The sequence below is a fragment of the Solanum pennellii genome, chromosome 8, assembly GCF_001406875.1.
Source record: "Solanum pennellii chromosome 8, SPENNV200".
Classification (NCBI taxonomy): domain Eukaryota; kingdom Viridiplantae; phylum Streptophyta; class Magnoliopsida; order Solanales; family Solanaceae; genus Solanum; species Solanum pennellii.
The window spans coordinates 58,468,166-58,489,811 of NC_028644.1; the positions used below are offsets into that span (position 1 = coordinate 58,468,166).

Here is a 21,646-nt window from a genome sequence, read left to right on the forward strand (position 1 = left end):
CGAGAATAACTGGACACTAGTTGTGCGAGTGGAATGACCTAACTGGACCTAGTCAGCCCGAACCGTCTTGCAGTTCTAGAGGACTTTGATATTAGGTCAAAATACACATTATTTTATCATTATTTACCTTATATTTATAATGTATATTTGCCCTTTTTGAGCAAAATTTTTATGGATTGTGCTAAATTGTGTATTCTTGTTTGTAGGATTAAATTGGTGGAAAATGAAGAAGTTTGGAGCAAAAACAAATTAAAAATGGAAGGTTGAAGAAGGAAATCAAGCAGGCAGCTTAATAGATTAAAAGTTATAAAATAATAATTTACATCGCAATTACAATTGCAATTCCTGTGCCACGTGGAGAAATATGAAGATGTCAAATTAGTAGCTCACGCGGCGAAAAAAAAAAGGAATCCAATTCCTTTTTGTTTTGGATTTCTAATTTAATGTGGACTCAATTATTTTATTTAGGGTTTTGTTTATTTATAAATAGTCCATAAAATTATTATTTTGAGGAGGTCAATTACCAAGAGACAAGACAATTTAATTTTTCTTCTAACCTTGGAGCTTTGTAAGAGCCACCGTGGAGGTCGGAGAATTGTGACTTATTCTTTCTTCTCCTTTATTATTTATTTGTATTCGTGATTAATAAAAGATAGTTTAGCTATTGTTCCTAACTTTTTATGATTAATACAGACATATTTATTTTAATAAATTTGAATTGTGATTTTGAGATAACGAGTAGCTAAATTTCACAATTAGGGTTGTGGGAACCATGGATAATTAATAAAGTATGACTAGTAACTAATCAATTCTCTAATAGGTTCTTGCATATATTGATAATTCTTTCGCTTAGAAGTCTTTTTAACGAGTGCACTCGTTAGAACTCACCTTGTTGCTACTTGCTGGACCAAGAAGGTAGTTAATAAGAAAAGAATTATCAACATAGATTTAGTGTGATACTATCTAACAGGCTAGTGTCGATTGGTGTGATGTAATAACTAAGGGACACATCGATTATGATGTCTAATATGAGGTAATGGTAAGGGTTAGTAAATTATACACACGTAGTCGGACCAAGGTGGGGGTAAAATTCTCAAGTTGTCAGACCAAGGAATTAGAGATACCTAACTTATCACTTTGCATGTATTACACTAGGAAAAAATTGTTATTACTAGGATTACTGCATTATGAGCTTATGGTGACACATTGTTAGTTATTTTTGTTAAGAGATAATGCACAAGTACCCCCTCAACCGATGTCCGAAATCCCAGAGACACACTTATACTATACTAAGATCCTATTACCCCCCTGAACTTATTTTATAAATAATTTTCTACCCCTTCTCGACCTACGTGGCACTATCATCTGGTTCCAGCGTGTGTTGATATTTTATAAATAATTTTCTACCCCTTTTCGACCTACATAAATATCATGCATTTATACACAGTATAAACTAGAAAAAACGACCAAAATGATTCTTAATGTTTGAGGAATGTTTTAGTTGGTCTTTAATATATTTCATTTAATTGAAATGAACCTTCATATATAATAAATATGTTTATTTTGATCTTTTACCTCCTAGTAGATTTATCAAAAGAAAAAATAAATTTTAGTTTGGACCCCAACTGACAAAAGAAATTCGTCATTGTTGTTTTCTTTGTTTACTACAAGGAAAAACTTCATGAAATATAATATTGTTTCCTCTAATTTTTCTAATAGAATTTACTTTCTCTTGCTTAAAATAGAAATGAATATTTGTCACGATCAAACTATCGGATAGTGCGCACACCATTCTAACATCTCAATAGGAGAATCCTAACCACCCAATTTAAATTGATGATGTAGAAATAACCAAATTCAATATATTAACTTATTTACTTGTGAAAATCAATTTTCAACCTTAACAAAGTACACAATATTAAAAAATACTTAAATCTCTCTCTACGGACGACTAGCCTAAACAAGTACAAGAGAGAATACAATATATTAAAATAAGGCATAGTTCTCACCATAAGGAAAAAAGAGTAGAAGTTGTAAGATTTTATCATCATCTTCACCTAAGAAACATTATTGATGATCAGACTATGTCAAGTGATATAGCAAGAATAACATTTGTACAAATAACACGCACTTGTAGGCATCATTGGTCAACTCAAATCCACCACATAATTATATAAAAATAATTAAAAGATAGATTGAAACCATTCATTTCTAACTCTTTACCATCGACTTTACTATTGAGTACTACACTTTGGATTACACACTATATCCTCAAGTTACCCACCTCATTCCACTACCAACACTCCACTAAGAGTCATTTTCCTTCTTAACTTTTCATCGCCTAATCCTTTTATTATATATTGACTTTTCGAACAACTCATTCAGCCGACACCAGAATCTTCTTATTGAATCTATTTTTAATCTCGTAACCACCGACTAATTCTATTGACCAGTAAGACTTTTACTTATTTTCCTTAACTCAACCCTCACGTGATTCAACACCCTCAAGTAATTTATACCATTCAAGGATCCTTTAAACATCATCTACAATATCATACAAGCAATATGGAGCCCATTTGAGAATCAAAGTTACCTAAAATGAATAAAGATATGAATAGGAAATCAATCTTTCAGTCCCAGAATTTAATTTTTGTGTGTAGTTAGTTTAAATATTTATTGCATTATCAAGTAAATTGATTTGCAACAATACATAAGTTTTGAAATATTTATACAGTAGGTTCGATAATTGGAAATAACATGTAAAATATTTCATTTTAAAAAATATGACGCCCAATTAATTAGAGATTTTTTTGAATAAAATATTTAATACGTATGTACGTTATATACAATGCAGTTCACATTTCATATAATCTACATAAATGTTAAAATTTTAGTGAAATTACGTAGCGTTTTGTTATGAAAATAAAAAATAATTATTTTATTTGAAATTTTTGAAGTTGAAGTTTGTATTTGGCTATACTTTTAACAAACAATATTTAGAATTTGAATATATTTTGTCTGAACATGATTAAAACCCTCGATTTCTAAAATATTTTAAAAAAATCCAACTTGACTAGCTCAACAATGCGTACATTTTTTCATTCAACTTGAGACATTTCTTTTTGTTGGTGGCGTATGTTTCTTAAAAAATTAGACAGTTGGATAAAACTTGCAATTTTTGAATAGTGCAAAAATATTTTTAGTTCACTTATATAATTACTTTAAATTTAAGTCATATTTTAAAAATGATTTTAGACAAATATTTTTACTTCACCTAATCTCACAAACCTTTTACCTATTCCCCAATTAAACAAAAACCCCAAAATCCCAATCATCTCCCCCCCCCTTCCCCTCATCTTCCTTCTCATTTTCACTTTTTTCCCCATTTGCTCACCTCATCTCCCACTTTCCTTTCTCTCTCTAAACACCCTTTTCTCCCTAACCTCTCTGTCTCCTTTCTCACGAGATTCTCCATCCAAAATAGAAAAAAAAATTTCTAGGGTTTTCTCTGCTACAAAGACTCTGTTTTTATCTAATATTTATAGCTGTTTTTCTACTTTTCTTGCAAAAACCCAACTGGGTTTTGCTAAATATAAGCTTAATCTTTGTTTGGGCGGAGTTTTTGAGGTGGGGTTTTCTTCTTCTTCGTTTTGCGATGCAATCCGATCTTTATCATTGTCAGGTGTGATGACTATTTTAGTTAGTCAATGGCTTTATCTCTGTCTTTCTTCGCCACACTTCATTTGACTCTGCTCTTCTTACTGTTTTTCGTAAACCCTTTAGCGATTAATGGTTATTCAGACGAGGATATAGACTCTGAGTTCATTCTTTTTCATCAAGATTATACCCCACCGGCCCCACCACCTCCGCCGCCGCACCCCCCGTCGGTATCATGTGAGGATGATCTAGGAGGTGTTGGATCGTTGGATACTACTTGTAAGATTGTATCCGACGTCAATATAACCAAGAGTGTGTATATAGAAGGGAAGGGGAATTTTTATGTCCTTCCTAATGTTACCTTCAAGTGTACTTTCCTGGGTTGCGAAATTGGAATTAATGTCACTGGGAACTTTACTTTGGGTGAGAATTCCGTGATTCTAGCTGGAACATTCCAGCTGGTGGCAGATAATGCTACCTTTTGTAATAGTTCCGCTGTGAATACCACTGGCTTGGCTGGTTCAGCGCCTGCTCAGACTAGTGGGACACCACAAGGAGTAGAGGGAGCAGGTGGGGGTTATGGTGGAAGAGGGGCTGGTTGTTTGACAGATAAAAAGAAGATGCCGGAGGATGTCTGGGGTGGCGATGCTTATGGATGGTCCACATTGCAAACACCATGGAGTTATGGAAGTAAAGGTGGGACAACGAGTAAGACTATGGACTATGGTGGGGGTGGAGGTGGAAGATTAATGCTGTTGGTGGAAAAGTTTCTAGAAGTGAATGGCAGTTTGTTGGCTGATGGAGGTGATGGTGGTGTCAAAGGCGGCGGCGGCTCTGGTGGTAGCATCCAGATAAGAGCTTATAAGATGTAATATTTCTTTTGCTTTATTTTCCTTTTCTTACTATATATTTAGAATTTCAATTTTCAGTATCTCTGTGTCCTTGATTTCTTCCATATTATTAGTTTTAATGTTGTTAGTAGTGTACTAGTGTTACTAGAAATGTGGATATTCTTGTAATTCCGTTATTAGTTTTCAGTAGGTTCATATGTTTGTGTTTGAATGTGTTTCATTTTCTATAGGATGATGACCCATTAGAGTGTGAGTTAATAGGAGATAGTAGAGTTGTTTTTGAGGAATACATGGAACTCTGCACCCGTGGGACAAACAAAAGGAGTTTGTCACTTGTGAAGGTGTCCCAACATGTAGTTAGCATGACATTCAATGAGCCTTTGGTTTGCACTGGATTTTTTGTGAATGATTATGTCATGTTTCAATGAATATTTTCAGCGAATGTATGGTATCATATCACTGTAAAATATGCTTATACCAAATTTTCTTGCGCAAGTACAAGACTAGACTTGCTCACATGGCTGTTTCCACATCATTAAATATGTTAGCTAGATACATGCAATAGGTTCAAAGCCATGCTTGAATGGATCAAAATAAATTGGTTTTGGAGAATGGAGTTGGCTGAACTTGCTGAGATATCATCAGGAACACGGAGGCCCAGGAAGTAGAAAAGAAGGATACATGAGGTGGAAACAACTTACTGGGCCTCCTCCTAGTAGAAAAGAAGGAATAACAGCTCATAAATTCCTCTGTGCTGTGCTAGGAACAACATGCATGTACTCTCCATCATGATGACAAGAAAATTCCTCTGTGCTGCGCTAGGAACAACATGCATGTACTCTCCATCAAGACATAGACTCTACTCATAATGTTTTGGAGGAAGTGTGCCTATTGCAAAAAGGAAGATGAAAGTTTGATTGTATGAATATTTGTGAAGTCATAGGTATTTGAGAGATTCCTTGGCTATCTATGCATGCTAGTTATTTATAGATAGATCTGTTGACTAGTTTGGTCTTCAAATATTTACACCGAACAAAACAGAGATTCAAATATTTTATATTTTACCTTAGATTGAGAAAGAGAGGTGAAGTATTAATTAATTTCTAGATGCATTTTATTAGTGCTAGGTATACATCGTGGTAACGGGTAAAGCTTGGAGGCTGTTCTGGGAGTACTAGCTCTACCCCTCGATAGGTCTTAAATATAAGACACATGATGTTTTCCTGGCGAAGGACGAGTTCTTACTTTTTTTTTGAGAAGGTAACATTGTGTATATTCATTGAACCAGTGCATAGGTTGCACTAAACCATATTTACAGCTTGTCAAAAAGTAAGAAAACTGAATCTGAATCCTAACAGGAACGTAGGATATCTGAATCTGAAGGACATTTTCCTACTTAAGACTTAATTCTTATAAAACACTGATCCTTAAGAATTAGCTCTTCTATTGCTTCAATTCTACATGCTAACACTAATTCTTTAACAATTTTTTTTTTAATGAAGTAACACTAATTCTTTAACATTCTAACACTCTGCTTAAAACTCATACTAGAAAACGAATTTGAGTACGTCTTGTTAAGTGGATAGCATCCCAAGAAACTAAGAGATCTATTTAAAACTGTAGAATTAATAGAAAAAACTCATGTACGATGAACCACTGATGATAATTGAGCAGTAGCACTCACATATGACCTTCATATTGAAAACAAAAGCTTATTTTTTCACTCATACCAAATGAACGTGCTTTTTATGCCAGGTATATGGATTGAATCGTGAAGTTCATGTCTTGGTTTAGACAATAATTACCATATTAACCTACACTTTGTTGACACCCCCTCACCCAACATCCCTCTCTCTTGCATGAGGAGATAAGATTTTGTTAAATTCTTCTTCTAGAATACTCACTCTGCATCAGTGTGGTGGGTGATATGGAAGGAAGAAACCAGAGAACTTTAAAAGAAAGAAACATAGTCATTTGTGAAGCCCATGAACTAATGTATCTATACTCTAGATCATTGGTGTAAGACAATGGATGCAAAATGACATATGTAGTTTGATAGTTCCGTAGTTACTTCAATGTGTACTAAATAAATTAACTGGAATTTTATTTTGTAGTGCATATGCAAATACACCACCCTGGTGGCTGGTGCCAGTACAACTTTTCATAAATTTTCCATGTGATTAAAAAACGTCCTAATATATTCATGTAGTTTTTCTATTTTATAAGAACGGGAGCAAAGTTAAATTCTCAAAAAGAAACTAGACAAAAGTTGTCCTATCAGAAAGAAACAAAAAATGGAAGATGAAGGGTTTAAAGGATGTGAAAGATCAAAGAAAGGATTGATATATTAAATGCTGATGATCACATGCCTGTGAAAAGTAACTGAAGCTTTATGTGTACTACTGGGAGCTTGCTCTGTGAACTAGAAGAATGATTAGTGGTAATGGTTCATTAAAAGTGGGATTTTTTCCCATTAAGTTGTAGTGTTTACTTGAACTGAATGTCATCCTGATTCATTGTATCTTTTTATGCTGTTTAATTATTCAAGTCAATTCATTCCTGTCATTGGGGCATCTTGAAGTGCCTCCTAAAGATCTTGATGTGAATAGATGAGACTCACGGCCTCCACAAATGAATCCAAGCATCTTTAGACTTGAAACTTCAGAAATACCGTGCTGGCTTTGAGAGCTAGCTGAATGTAATATTATTGTAACCTTTACTATCATGAATAAGCTTCTGGTTTTAGGTTTTCATGCCGTGTATTTGAATAAGACGGTATTCTAATATCTTGAGTAATGTTTCCTCTTTCGATTTTGGAGTACATTCATTCATGTAGGAAACGTCGGAGATGGTTGTGCCCTCTTTGAGGCTAAAGTCCTCTAAAACATCACCCCAAAATTTTGTAATCATGTATAAATGTGCTCTTTCTCTAACAAATTCACATGTTATATTTGGCACTCAAGTAGATATTTGTAGTGAGTGGTGTGCAATACTATGATCAGAACTTGCAATTCAACAGGTTATTTTGTTTTTGATAATCGACAAAATCTCCATTGGGTTAGTTAGCCCAACATCTACTGGTTCACAAGTTCAAAACTTGAACCTTCCTTTATTTGTTGAATCATTAGTATGGGGGCTTGCTATATGAATAAGGTATACATTACATTAGAATTACAGTATGTTTTTCAGGTCCTTGATGCATACTCACACTTTGATTATCATAGCTGCAATATCCTTATTCTGTTTAGAAGTCTGGTTTCTGTCAACCTTCTAAAATATTTTTTGGTTGTGTTCTTCTGTTGGGGGCAAAGCTTTTCCAAGAGCATTATGGTTCATATGATTTTTTTAAAATAAATTAATTATACTAATATGAACAAGAGAGGCAATTGTGTGTGAGAAACAACAACTTTTTTGAAATTGGGACCACACATTCTTTTACCGAGTTACAGATACCTGAATACATAGAAATTTTCGACACAACATGCTCATAACACATAATAATATTTTCGAAAATGTTAGAAGAAGATTCCTCTGATGTACTCTCTCTAATCCTTCTTGGTGCTTTATAATAATCTCTTTACCTTTTCATCAAAAAGTATGGTAGGGATAAGATGACGACTTTTACAGCTTAGTCTAATCAAATACCTCAGTGGACATAAGGGGCATATTTTTCTTCATTAATGCATTAATTTCCAAGGTGTCTTTGTGAATGCATCAATTCCATAAATTTTGACATCGAAGTGGGTATAGTCATTTATACAAAAGGCTCTGAATAGCAGCACATTAAAAAATAACATTGGATGTGACGCTTGATGTTTGCATCTTCTTGTTCTCCTTGATCTATTTCCTTGTTGATTCTGTTCGTCTTTTCACAAGTTTCTTTTGCTCCTAAAGAGAAGTATTCTTTTTTTCTCAAAAGTTGTTCTTGCACCTAAGAAAGCTTGGACAAAATAAAATAAAATTGTTGTTAATGGCTCTCTTAACGGGTTTAAACCCCGAATTCTCTGTGAAGCTTACGCTCACTTCGCTTGATTGCCGCTTTGGTGTACACATCAAGGTGCTAAGGCAGCTGCACCTTCACCTATGGGTTCTGTCTTTAATGGCAAACATCGTATATGTAGCTGACTTAATAGTATTTCCTTTATTTTATCTAAATATTATTGTTCATATTTATATATGCATTCTCTCGCATTACATTTTTAATTGTTGTTTTCTCCATTGACTCTTCTTTACCTACTCTAAGATATGGGGTCATGCTTGCTAGCTCTTTTTTTCTGGCAGATATATAGTGAATATGATTCCATGGTCTTCTCACACAGGCGGGGCACCTACCTTGCTGCCGCCATCAACTTTGTACATTAACCTAATAAATTAGTTTTGTTCCTTTGTAGGTAAAAGCTATCATTTCTTAAGGTTCACTTCTGAAAATTGTGTATAGAAGGTTACCCTTTTTTTTTAACAAGGGTGTATACTGTGTAGAAGGTGACCTTCAAGAGACAAAAGGTAGAAACCTGCTGTATGAAAGAATACCGACACATTTATCTTACTCTTTGAATGGCTATATATGCATTCATATTTTTTCCCATTGTCTTACCTTCCTGGATGATCCCTATTTTTTTCCTCTGTCTGTTGGTTATCAGCAGTTGTGAACAGTGAACTAGTGATTTCCTTCTTTTATATGTAAGAGTAATTTTGAAACATTTGAAAATGGAAGCCCAAGTGGTTGACTAGAAACTTTACTGTAGGTAGTTAATAGAGATGGACTAGATCTTTTCCAAATTTCGTTTTCCAAAACTGCTTGGTGTGTTGCTTGGATCCCATCCCTTGTCAAGCTGAAGTAGTTGAAATGAGGAACAAGGAGAGCCTTTATTCAAATAAATTCTATTTTATGATGACCTTCACCCAATTATGCCCGGTAATAAAATAGGGGGTTTGTTCTTTGTCAAAATAAAATAAAATAGGGGGTTCTCTGTGACATGTACTCTGCTTTTCCTATGTTTGTGGAGCATATGTATTTCTGACCAAATGTGAGAGGATAGACAGGGATAACCGAAGGGTTTGACCTAGTGTTCAATGAAGTTTTAGGTGAAACATGAAGTCTCAAGTTCAAATTCAAATGGAGACAAAAAGCTTTAGGCGATTTCTTTGAATCTGCTGTAGTCTTGGTGGACGGAGTTACCCATTACCTGTGTTGATGGGATGTAGCAGGTACTCGGTGAAATAGTCGAGATTGGCACAAGTTCGCTTGGACACTATCATTGCAAAAAAAGAAGAGGAGCATAAGAACAGAAATTTTTATAGTACAATTCGCGAAAAGGGGGGTACTTGTGGGTGGGAACATCTCTACTGAAAGACTCTTTCAATAGGATGGGTGCTGCCCTGCATGACCACAGAAGTAATGAAGCAGAAAAATATATGGTGTTAGATCATTTGTGTTCGAGTTTTGCTTCTAGAAAAGATGATAGGCTAAAAATGGATCTGTTTTATAATATACACCTAGGTGGTGGTACTGACAATAAGGTTAGTACAATATTACCCTAGACCTTCCAAAACTCTAGCAGCCATCTATACAACATGTTATTTCATGTTTATACACAACAAACAAGCGGAACAATAGAGTTATATATCCATCTGTATTTATTCTCCATTCCTGATTTCCTTCCTTATTTCTCGTATTCCCCTCTGTATGAGACGATAGATACACATTGGGGTGCTCTTCCATATTTTTCTCCTCATATCATTCATCCTTTTGCTTGCCAATGTCACTCCATCTGTTATAGTTAGCACCTATGGTATGTAGAAAATGGTCAGGGCCAATAACTTTGTAGCAGAATGTATGAAAAAATAACTTTGCAGCAGAACTGCAATGAAAATGAGGTGATCCACATTTTTCCAGTGGGTCTTGCGCATGCAACTCAGAGTGAGAATGGTGCATTTTCTTCTTCATCAATTGTCAAGTGCCGAACATAGTGCACCATAGAGATAGCGTGCACTCTGCTTTCCTTTTTTTTTTTCCTTTTCAAACAAACAAAAATAAATTCTAAAAGGCACATGAAAGAAGCAAGGGGACAGTTCACGGCTGGAAAACCTAAACACAAACTTTATGAAAAAATTTCTTCCATTCAATACTTAACTTCAACCTTTTATTAGTACCTAGGAAATGAGATGGCTTGCCTAGCTGGATGACAGATAAAATAGGCCAGTTTTAACCTTAAGCATCACTAAGCGACTACAACCTAACTCGAGAGGATCATTGGTTTTCTTCTTAAAATAACTTTTTTCACTTGATATGTAGCCCACATATAGAAATTCTGAACTCTTCGAAAGCTGCAGTATCTCCTTAGTTTACTGAATCAAACCAATGGTTTAGCTTGAACTTTTACATTTGTAATGAAGATATATTTCTCACGCATAGTGTATACCTAATTAGGTGCTTTCTATGTGGTGTTCTCATATGAACAGCATAGTGGCTTTGTTGACATTTTGTTACAATTGCCTAGCCCAGTTATTGGTATGTCTCAAGTTGCAAAAAAGAGTCAAATGCCTTTGCCTGCACTGCCATTTAACCCTTCCTTTTTTAACCAAATGCAGGACTGGAATTGGTAGAATAAGTGCTTGTGGAGGTGACGGTTTTGCTGGTGGAGGTGGTGGAAGAGTTTCTGTGGATATTTTTAGTAGACACGATGAACCAGAAATCTTTGTATATGGTAAGGCTAAGTTTATCTTGCATGTTTGGATAGTTGAGCCTAGGGAGCCAAGCTTTGGAGAATTGACCTCCTCATGCTTTTGGATTTTATATTGCACATGGTCAATTAAACAACTATTTCTGCATAGCAACTATTCCCTTAGCAGGTTCATGCCTGATCTCTTTTCTGGATGAAAGATTTACTCTAGAAATACTTGTAAATAAGCCTCATCATGTGGGCTTCAGTATATAGTTAATTGTGGCCTTTGGATAGGTAAAATGCTTGATTTTCTATATCATTTTGTTCAGCTGGTACTAAAGGCGATGCAACCTCCGTTTTCTGCCTGCAGGAGGAAGCAGTCGTGGTTGCGCAGAAAATGCTGGCGCAGCAGGAACTTTCTATGATAATGTCCCCCGTAGTCTTACTGTCAACAACCACAATAGATCAACTTCTACAGACACACTTCTGTTGGATCTTCCCCAGCCACTGCTGACGAATGTTTATATTCGCAACCATGCTAAGGCTGCTGTCCCCTTGCTGTGGAGTCGCGTTCAGGTTGATGGATCTTTCTTTGTGTTTTCAGTTCTTTCATGGAAGTAACTAGATGTGTACCTCAATTAATTGAACTTTTTTGACACTGAATCTATTGAGTGAAGCATCACAGGGAAATGAAATTTTCGTTGAGCCTTAGTAAGAAGTTTTTGTTGTTCCTATTATAAAAAAAAAACTTTTTCTCTTAATTCTCTAGAAATATAGTCCCATCTTTCTCTTTTGCTCTATAGTATTATGTACGCCAAGCTCTTGCCATTAGTTGGTTTTGTGTTTAAGTTTCCACTTTGTGTTCCACAGATTAAGTGTCTTTAACTTGTTTTATTTGATTTTCTACAGACGGGTTTTAGATTGGAGAAAAGGGATTGTTCTGGTTTCCTTAATTTATTTGTACTGATGCTTTACCAATGCTTTTAAGTTGTACAGATAACCTGATGCATTGTCAGATTAGTTTCGGAATTGAGTTATGTTCCAAATTATGTAACTCAGGTATTTCTAGGTTGTGTGTCACAGGATGGGCAATGAAGCTGAAAACGTTTAAGTTCTGCTTGATGTCTAACTTCTTTTCATCTAAGATAAAGTTGATTTCATTACATGTGAAAGGAATATGTTAAAGACAGCAAAGAAAAAACCCCAAGAGGAATGGGGGTCCAAGCGCTCTCAAAGAACAAATGATACAAAAGATTTGAATTCTTCTTTGTTTTTCCAGTAATACAGGTGTCTATTAAAATTATCTTTCAAACACCCCTTTTAATTGAAGAATTAGTTAATCCGAAGCCTAATAATCAATTTACTTTTGCCCATCAAAAAACTAAACAAGTGAAGGTGTTTTTTTTTAACCTTGAGGTGACCTCATGAATGCCTTAGGCAACTTTGCTAGCATATTGCATCATTGTGGTTCTCCATATGCCTTCTGTTTGCACCTCTGCCTTTGTTTTTCCGGTTATGAGCATTTTATCTCTCTTATATAGGTCCAAGGTCAAATTAGCCTGTTGTGTCAAGGAACACTGAGCTTTGGGCTGGCACGTTATGCAATGTCAGAGTTTGAATTATTGGCAGAAGAGCTTTTGATGAGTGATTCTGTAATTAAGGTAAGCGGTAGAATCTTGAAGTGCCCCCTCAAGCCATTCTTGTGGTTGTATCAAAGTGTGGATGGAGTGTTCCAATTGTAAACTCTGATGCACATATATATTTCGTTTACAAGTCTTGGTAAACTCTCAACTGTTATAATCTAACTTGTGCCTCTACTTGAATCAATTTCTAACTGTTTTTATTTTGATGCATATACTTGTATTGACCACTGGAAACATCAACAAATTCAATTATATTGTTGTGTGGTTATTTTATTGCTGAATGTGTACACTTGTTAGAATCAATGCATGTCTTCCTAAACCTATACATGAAGGTTGAAATAACGGCTTAGCTAACTATCAGGCCTCCTCGCTGTAGTATTGTAATATACCCTAATGAGCTTAACTAACCATTATCCATAAGCCTCTCCTTAAGTCTTGCAATTTCTCATACTGTAATATAGAAGCGTGAAAATAATTTTAAATGAAGAGAAAGGCTCCAGAGGTAACTACAGCTGAATAGACTGAAACAGGCCTCGATACCAGCTTTTCACACTGCTGTATAAGGCTTTTTGTACTTAAAAGTGGCTCTCCTTTTACTATAGATGCCAAAAGCTATCAAGTATTTCACCAACTCTGTATTTTGTGCAATGTGCAGCACCAGTTTTAAAACTGTGGTCTAGCACCATTTTTCTTTGCTGAAAAAATGATTTGCACGTGTATGAGCAAAAGCAGAGTTCATATATTTGCTTTCCTTGTTGATTATTTTGGGGTCATAAGCAGCCAAATGACTTGTGATCCTCTGTATATTGTTTCTTATTTTATTGAAGATTAATGTTTTTATAGGGAAGAGTTCTTCTTCAAAAATAATAATTTAAGGAAGAGTTCTCATAATTATTTATTGAGATCAAAGAGAAACTGGAACCTTATTCACTGATGATATCTGGTCTAAGTTGCTGCTTCTGTTCTCGTCATGTTATATGCTATTATACCAACTTCATCCAGCCTCAGTTTCGCTTTTATGGTTTTATGCTTACTTTTGGTTTCTTTGGCCTTAGTTCTTGACTGTGCTTCTAGAAAACTAGAAGCATGATTCAGTTGCAGCTTTTGTACTCGTTGTCCCCAATGATGTGTCTTGTATTAATGTAGTTCTGAAGTTTTGCAGTGATGTTACCTGACTTGTTTTTTTTTCCAGGTTTTTGGGGCGCTACGAATGTCTGTCAAAATGTTTCTGATGTGGAATTCACAAATGATAATTGATGGTGGTGGTGATCAAAATGTTGAGACATCAATGGTTGAGGCTAGTAACCTAATTGTTCTTAAGGTGCTCTTTCTTTTCTGTTCTCTGTTTTTCTTTGTTGTCTTTGTGCGGTTGTTCATTTGAGATGTGTTCGAAATGCCATCTTATGCAGGAGTCATCTCAAATTCGTTCAAATGCAAATCTTGGAGTTCATGGCCAAGGGTTGCTGAATTTGTCTGGACCAGGAGATGCAATTGAAGCTCAAAGACTAGTACTGTCTTTGTTTTACAGTGTCAACGTGAGCGGAAATCTTCTTCTGTGTTGTATTGTATTGTATTGTTTCTGTTCTTTGTAGGCGATGTGCAATAGATTTCTAACTGGTTCTGAACTTACTTCGCTTGGCACTTGATTTTTCCTCGTTTCTTGATTTGTTTAATTTGCTTTGATATCAGTATATTGGTTTTTGTATCGCAGTTAGTAATTCCTTTTGCCTCGCCACCTTTCTGTGAATATCTGATGCATGATAATGTATGCCATAGTTGACACATCATATGCGTAACTGCTTTTAGTGTTCCACTTGTCTCACTTGCAAGGTGGTAACTGAGCACAGTCTTTGCTCAGGTTTTCACATGGTCCATGTTCTGCCTCGGCTCCTGAGACCCGAGGAGCTTGGTATACCAGTTCCAGAACTTCATATGTAGTTTGAGTTGATCATTTTGTTCTATATATTATACCCCCTTTTAATCTCTTCCCTACTTTTCTCTTACTGCATGTAGATTGGCCCAGGATCTGTTTTGCGTGGTCCTTCAAGAAATGCGACAGCTGATGCTGTGTGAGTTGCTAACTACTCTTTGTTCCTTCTCCCTGTTCTTTCTTACCTAAGAAGCTTCTTTGATTTGCTAATTGGATATTTGGTGCTTGGTAGGAAACCAAAGTTGAACTGTGATAGTCCAGGTTGTCCTTTTGAATTGCTCCACCCCCCTGAAGACTGCAACGTGAACTCTTCATTGTCCTTTACTTTACAGGTGCCATTGTTTGCCCAGTACTAAAACAAAAATCTGTATATAATATCTGCATTGATTGTACATTACACTTGTCCTACTCTAATACTTCCTTTATCTGCAGATCTGTCGAGTTGAAGATATCCTTGTTGAAGGCCTCATAGAAGGATCTGTTGTTCATTTCCACAGAGCAAGGACTATAGATGTGCAACCTTATGGAATTATTAGCACATCGGGAATGGGTCTGATCTTAATTTCCTTCAGTTTTATATTTGATATGACCATCTTTAGTTTGTTTTATGTCACCCCCCTTGTTTTTAGTATCTATAGGCTTTCTTTAGGCAGGGTCTAGTGATTGCTCAGATCAAATGTTGCACTCTTCCATCTTTAGGTTATTCAAAATGTATGATAAGCTTGAGAAATACTAGTGATATATACTATTCAATGCTTTGAGAGTTCAAGTTCCTTTGCTGAAGGGAGGTTAACTTTATCTTATATAAAAACGCCCAAAGTTTAGATGCAATTCAATAATTTATTTCTCAAACAAATCAAACTATAACAATTTACTTAATCTATCTCTAAATTTAATATTAACCCCATACACAGGCTGCACTGGAGGAGTAGGCCAAGGAAAAGTTCTGAGCAATGGTCTTGGTAGTGGTGCTGGTCATGGTGGTGGAGGCGGATATGGATATTATAATGGAAGCTGCATTGGGGGTGGCATCACATATGGAGATCCCAATTTGCCATGTGAACTCGGCAGTGGAAGTGGGAATAGTAGCCTTGCTGGATCAACTTCTGGTGGTGGTGTTCTTGGTAAGTTTGAGTTTGTCTTCTTGACTATAGTCCCCAACTTCCACTTTCTTTTCTGTTGTAGTTTTCTCATAATTTGATCATCTGATGTTTCTGTATGATAAGTGACCAACCTGCGGATGGATGATATGTTATAATGGGTAATTGGAACAAATTGCATAAACATCTATTGCTTTACTGATTTTGTATTAAAAGTGGAAAATTCTTCATATGGCTTGAAGTCTCCTCCATATGCAGTAGAATCAGTATCATGGCATGCCGTGTGTGTTGCTGCAAACCGGCAATGTATGCTTTATATTTATAATACAGAAATTTAAATGTTAAGCGGCAACAGTTTTAAATGCCACTTTTTTTTTTTGGTTTTGTTTTTAGAATGGTAGCAGTTAGTCTATACAATTATACTCCAATAACACTATCTCCCTAGTAGATGTACTAGACTCAATTTTGGATCAGATAGCTGGATTTGATGAATTGTAAATATTGCTCAGTACTGCCTATGTACTGTTGTAGTAATTTACAAAGTTACCTGTTTCAAAAAGAACGGTAGCAGTTAGTAGGCGTTTGGCATGCGATATGAAATCGTGATATGAAATCATGAGATGAAATCAACGTTTAGACATGCTATTTTATGCTGATTTCATCTCATTGATGAAATCCCAAATTTTCCAAAAATCATGATTGACCCACAAGTTTATATTTGGTAAAAACAACTCCACATATATATCTACTAACCATTTATTTCATATGTAAATAAATTTAATAATTCATATGATTACTTCTAAAACCATTTATATCTCTGATTATTCTCACTTACATGGAATATATTATCACTTCAAATCAATTTCTACTCTTATCACTTATATTCACCAAATTCATTATTTTTTATCAAATATATTTACCAATCAAATTGACCAACAAATGACTCAAACTAACAATGCTGGTTCGTTTTCTCAATCATATGAACGATAAATGCAAGTTCAACGTGAGTTGGTCGTCCGTACTTTGTTGGAGGATTATATAAAAGAGTAGTAGACCAAAACTTATGTTTAATTTTATTTTTTATTGAATTAAAACTTGATCAATAAATACTGTATTTTTTAAGAATATGTTCATGATAGTATATTATGCGATTTTATACTTGTGCTTATTTGATAAGATTTTATAAAGAATTGAGACAATTTTAATAGTTTTACAACATTAAGGGTTTTTATGTTTATGAGAAAACATACAACATATACAATCCAAATCGCATGTCCGAACAAAACTTCAACTTCATCTCATGATTTCATATCGAATGGCCAAACGAGCCCATAGTCTACATATCCACCAGGAATACTACATCAAAATATGTAGTCCCCCTTCAAATGTATTACAGCTCACAGCTTGAACAACTATCTGTTGTTTCTATGAATAATCTAAAGATAAAAAACATCTTCCATTTGAGCTATTAATTTCTGCTTACTCCAAAAATCAAACAGAGCCAAACAATTCATTTTGAACCCTGCAAGTTGCTTTACCTGTCTTCAAAGCATCTCCTATTCCTTTTTCTTTCCACACTGTCCATGAAATGCATGCAGGGATAATCTTCCGTCTTCTTTCCTTTTTGGCTGCATTGCCATCCTTGTTCCAGCTGTTTAGCAGTCCTTTAAAGTTCCCTGGCCTCACCCTTTTAGTCCTCAGATAAATGAATATTTCCACAATTGGTTTTTCCACATACAATGTAAAACAAGATGGTTGACTGTCTCTGCCTGTTCCCCACATATTACCCATCTAGAACATAGATGAATACCTATCGAATTCAAATTCTCATGTGTCAATACTCCTACTTTAAGCAGAAGCCAAGTAAAGCAGTCCAATGACGAATCTCCCATTCCCTTTTGTCCCCACATTATAACAATGTCACCCCTAATCCCACTTCTTTTTGTCGCATCTATAGTGAGTCTTAAATTTGATTGAGGTCAGACCCACTCTTCACTCATCGTGTTTTGATCCAAAAATCAGATTTTATTGGATGAATTGATCACCTCATTACTTTAACTTTGAAGTAGATATATCTCATTCAAATCCCCACCCCTCTGAGTGGTATACATAAGTACAAAATCTGCCCAAGTATATGGTTCTTTACAAATATTACACAATTATATAATACTAAATACCAATACATACCTCATTGGTGCACCAAAATTTAACCAGTTACAGGAGATTAGCGGTCAGTCCAAAATCATTTTCGCACTTCCCCAACCTTCCCTCTTTCTTCTTAAGTACCACATATTAGCCAAAGGTTGTTTGTCACATGCTTCTACATCTTCTAATCCTTTATCAGAAAACCCAGCGGAACATAGCTGTAGTATGTGATGTCTGTATTCCAATCAGACTCAGAACCATCCACCATAATTGGCTAGCAACCAAAAGTGACTTGTAACAATTGGTCCACATCTTCCCTCAAGCGTTGTACATATGACACTGCTAATTACTCCTTTTCTAATGAAGTAATAGTTACAGATGATTTCTGTGGTTGGCCCAACTAGTTTAGGATTGAGTCACAGTTGGGTGTTCCTTGATTGAAGATCTAGGGTCTTTGTGTTCTCCAACATGGCAATAATTATATAATATATCTGAATGTAATGCTATTTCTTACATTGTGCTCTTCCTCTTATTCTTCACATCTCCATTTAAGGTCCAAATACCATTTTTTATAAATAAAAGACTTCCATTAATAAGCACTCTTGTACTTGAGACAGTTGTCTTCCACCAAGTTTACCCAACAAACGATACAAAAATAATTTCTCCTTACACCAAAGTACAAGTGAAATAAAAAAGATCTCTTAGTGCTTTCTACATCACTTTCAAGTTCCATATACTCCTATAGAGACAAGGTGGTCATGTTCCATGTTGCTTTTCTTTCGTTGCCGATTCTCTCCAATCTTGAACTTGTAATTGCTTCCTCCTCTAAGGTTTAAGTACTTTTGTTTGATAAAATGATTGGTTGTCACTCTTTGAAGTTTGATGAGGTAAGAGAGCATGGATCAGGTGATCCATTGGATTGTTCCAAACCAATCATCTTGGACCTAGCTAATTGCTTCCGATGGAAAGTTTGACTAAACAGATAAAAGAGCTTGGAAAAAAGTTGTAGATTGTTTTGCTAAGCTCACTTCGCTTCTTAAGCTCTGCTGATTATTTCAAACTTAGCGAACAAGTAAGCGTATTTTGTAAATGTGATACACTCTTTTTTCAAATATGCCGGAGAAAAATATCAGATTTGCAACAAATTTTCTACCTGTCAATTTCTGTGTGCTTTTACTTATTTAAAGCCTGTACCAAGTGCAGGTTTTTGCTTGAATGCTTATGATTCGTCAAAGATATATTAGTTCTGGTGTGAATGTTATCCTGGTGCATTACACATTGAATGAATCCAGTTACATGCTATTATTCGACTATTTGTGATGAATAACAATTATGGTTTTTAATGCTTTCTCGTAAGCCATCTTTGGATATTGTGTTAGTTTGTTTTTTGTCTTTCTTATTTTTCTGTTGCCATCCGAATGCAGTGATAGGTTCATTGGAGCATCCCCTGATGTCTTTGTCGGTTAAAGGCAAAGTTGTCTCTGATGGGGACAGCTTTGAAGAAAGCTTCGGGAAGAAAGGCTATCTAACTAGAGGTCAGTACATAGGGCCTGGAGGTGGATCCGGTGGAAGTATTCTATTATTTCTGAAATCACTGGATGTTGGTGAATCTGGCATCGTGTCAAGCATTGGAGGGACTAGCAGTTCCAGTGGTGGTGGTGGTGGAGGTGGTGGGCGGATACATTTTCACTGGTCAGAAATTCCTACTGGTGATGTGTATCAATCTATAGCGACTGTGAATGGAAGCATCTATACAAGGTTTGTGCTGAAAAGAAGAACATATTGCTAATAATTTTAGTTTCACAAGTCGCACTATTTTTAAGGTGATTGGCGATAAGCGCGGTTCATTTGATAGGTTGTGGATAGCGTGTGCAATCATCTTAGTGTATCTTCGTTTGGTCTAGTTGAAGGTAGAATTGCTGGTGCAGACTGGGCTATTTTTTATGTGTGCTAGTGTACTGGTAATACCAAGTTTAGATGCATCAAAAGATGGGCAATCTTGTCTTCATGAACAATTTACTTTCTGACAGTCGTATGTTACACTATCAGTAGATGCAAATAGTTAGACCTGAAATATCCAAATATTAAGTCTTGTGCATGCGTCTTTTTTTTTTTTTTTTGGCTGCTACTCTGTTTATTTTGCTATGTAGTTGACTTTCTTATCAAATTCTCTGCTTCTAACTTGAAGATGTATGGTTTAACTCCAGTGACTAGATAGAGTTGTAGCGACACTTTTTTATTGTTCTCTTTGGAGGTATGACATTACTGATTACATTGCTTATAATACTTTCTGAGCGCCGATGACGCATTCTAATGAATTATCTCTTAGTGATGTAAATTTATCAGTTGCATCTATTAGTATTTGTCAAATGAGCTAATGGGTAGGATCTACTTCGGAACCTCAAGTGCAATTTTGCTGCTTCAAATATCCAAATATTAAGTCTTCAGTCTCTGATCCAGTTAAATAAGAGATAACACTAGGCTGCTAGAGAGTAGAGACTCTATTATTTAATCCTTTTCTTTTTTTTGGAGAAACTGACTGGATTAGAAGTTTCCCAAGTGTTGATACATTTGTTCCAGTTGGATACTATGAATGTATTTAAGATACTCATGACTGATATCTCTCATTTAATTAAAGGTAGTATTAAGAATTCCATTGTAATTGTAACTTCTTTGTGTATCTCAAACATGTGTTGAAATTCTTAAATATAATCTCCTTACGTTCAGTTTTGAGTAACTTACCAAGTCTTCTCCAGTTGAATTAACCAATTGTTCCTCGAATAACAATATCTGAAATATACAGAGCATAAAAAGTGTTCATAAAGCTCATATCTTTTAGAAAACATTTTTTTATTTGGTTATAATTACAGTGTCAGGAGCAGTTAGCAAGTACTTAACACAGATTATTTCATCCTTTTTTTGTTTGGAAGTTTCTTTAAATTATTGTAAATTACTTATGCTGGAGGTGAGTGATACTCGAAGAGCCTCAGAAGAGATCTTCAATGAGCCTTCGAATCAATTACAAATCCAGTACATTTGTTGACATCAATTTAACAATGATTCCAGGAGTTTATGTTTGTTGTATTTCTGTCATGTGTGCTGTTTCCTCAGGGGTGGATCAGGTGGAGAGCAAGGTGGTATTGGTGGAAGTGGAACTTTGTCTGGAAAGCCTTGTCCAAGAGGGCTTTATGGGATTTTCTGTGCGGTAAGTGCCAAATGATATCTATAAGCTTTTCGTTGTTTAAGGTTTTACTTGAAACAGCTTGAGAGAAGGTCAAAGAATAATTTCCTGGAGGGGGGGGGGGGTTGTTTCTTTTTTCATAACATAGGCCTGTTGCCTTTCAACTGTTTTTCTCCTTCCCTGATTCTCCTGTTTTTATTGGAATTCCTCTGTTGTGTCTATACAGGAATGCCCACTTGGTACTTTCAAGAATGTCACGGGATCTGATAGAAACCTTTGTATTTCATGCCCAAATGATGAACTCCCACATCGAGCTGTTTATATTTCTGTTCGAGGTATGAAAAATGATGAGATGTTTATAGCAAGCTGCTAAGGCTTTCACCATATAATAGAGGAAATAAAGAGGCCAGATATGAGTTACATTCCCCAAATATAGAGCTGCTTTTTTTTTTTTTTTGGGGGGGGGGGGGGGTT

General features: G+C 35.5%; 1 protein-coding gene across 1 annotated transcript in view; it reads left to right on the plus strand.

Moving 5' to 3' along the window:
- The first annotated feature begins 3,352 nt into the window (after nucleotides 1-3,352).
- Nucleotides 3,353-21,646, plus strand: part of LOC107028439 — a 24,449-nt gene continuing 6,155 nt past the window's right edge. The window contains exons 1-13 of the mRNA XM_015229509.2: nucleotides 3,353-4,525; nucleotides 11,100-11,215; nucleotides 11,544-11,749; nucleotides 12,715-12,834; nucleotides 14,009-14,137; nucleotides 14,226-14,351; nucleotides 14,830-14,885; nucleotides 14,979-15,078; nucleotides 15,179-15,296; nucleotides 15,661-15,870; nucleotides 19,416-19,749; nucleotides 21,103-21,196; nucleotides 21,399-21,507. Coding sequence (XP_015084995.1) covers nucleotides 3,708-4,525; nucleotides 11,100-11,215; nucleotides 11,544-11,749; nucleotides 12,715-12,834; nucleotides 14,009-14,137; nucleotides 14,226-14,351; nucleotides 14,830-14,885; nucleotides 14,979-15,078; nucleotides 15,179-15,296; nucleotides 15,661-15,870; nucleotides 19,416-19,749; nucleotides 21,103-21,196; nucleotides 21,399-21,507 — 2,536 coding nt within the window. The 5' untranslated portion in view covers nucleotides 3,353-3,707. The remainder of the gene's footprint in view (nucleotides 4,526-11,099; nucleotides 11,216-11,543; nucleotides 11,750-12,714; nucleotides 12,835-14,008; nucleotides 14,138-14,225; nucleotides 14,352-14,829; nucleotides 14,886-14,978; nucleotides 15,079-15,178; nucleotides 15,297-15,660; nucleotides 15,871-19,415; nucleotides 19,750-21,102; nucleotides 21,197-21,398; nucleotides 21,508-21,646) is intronic.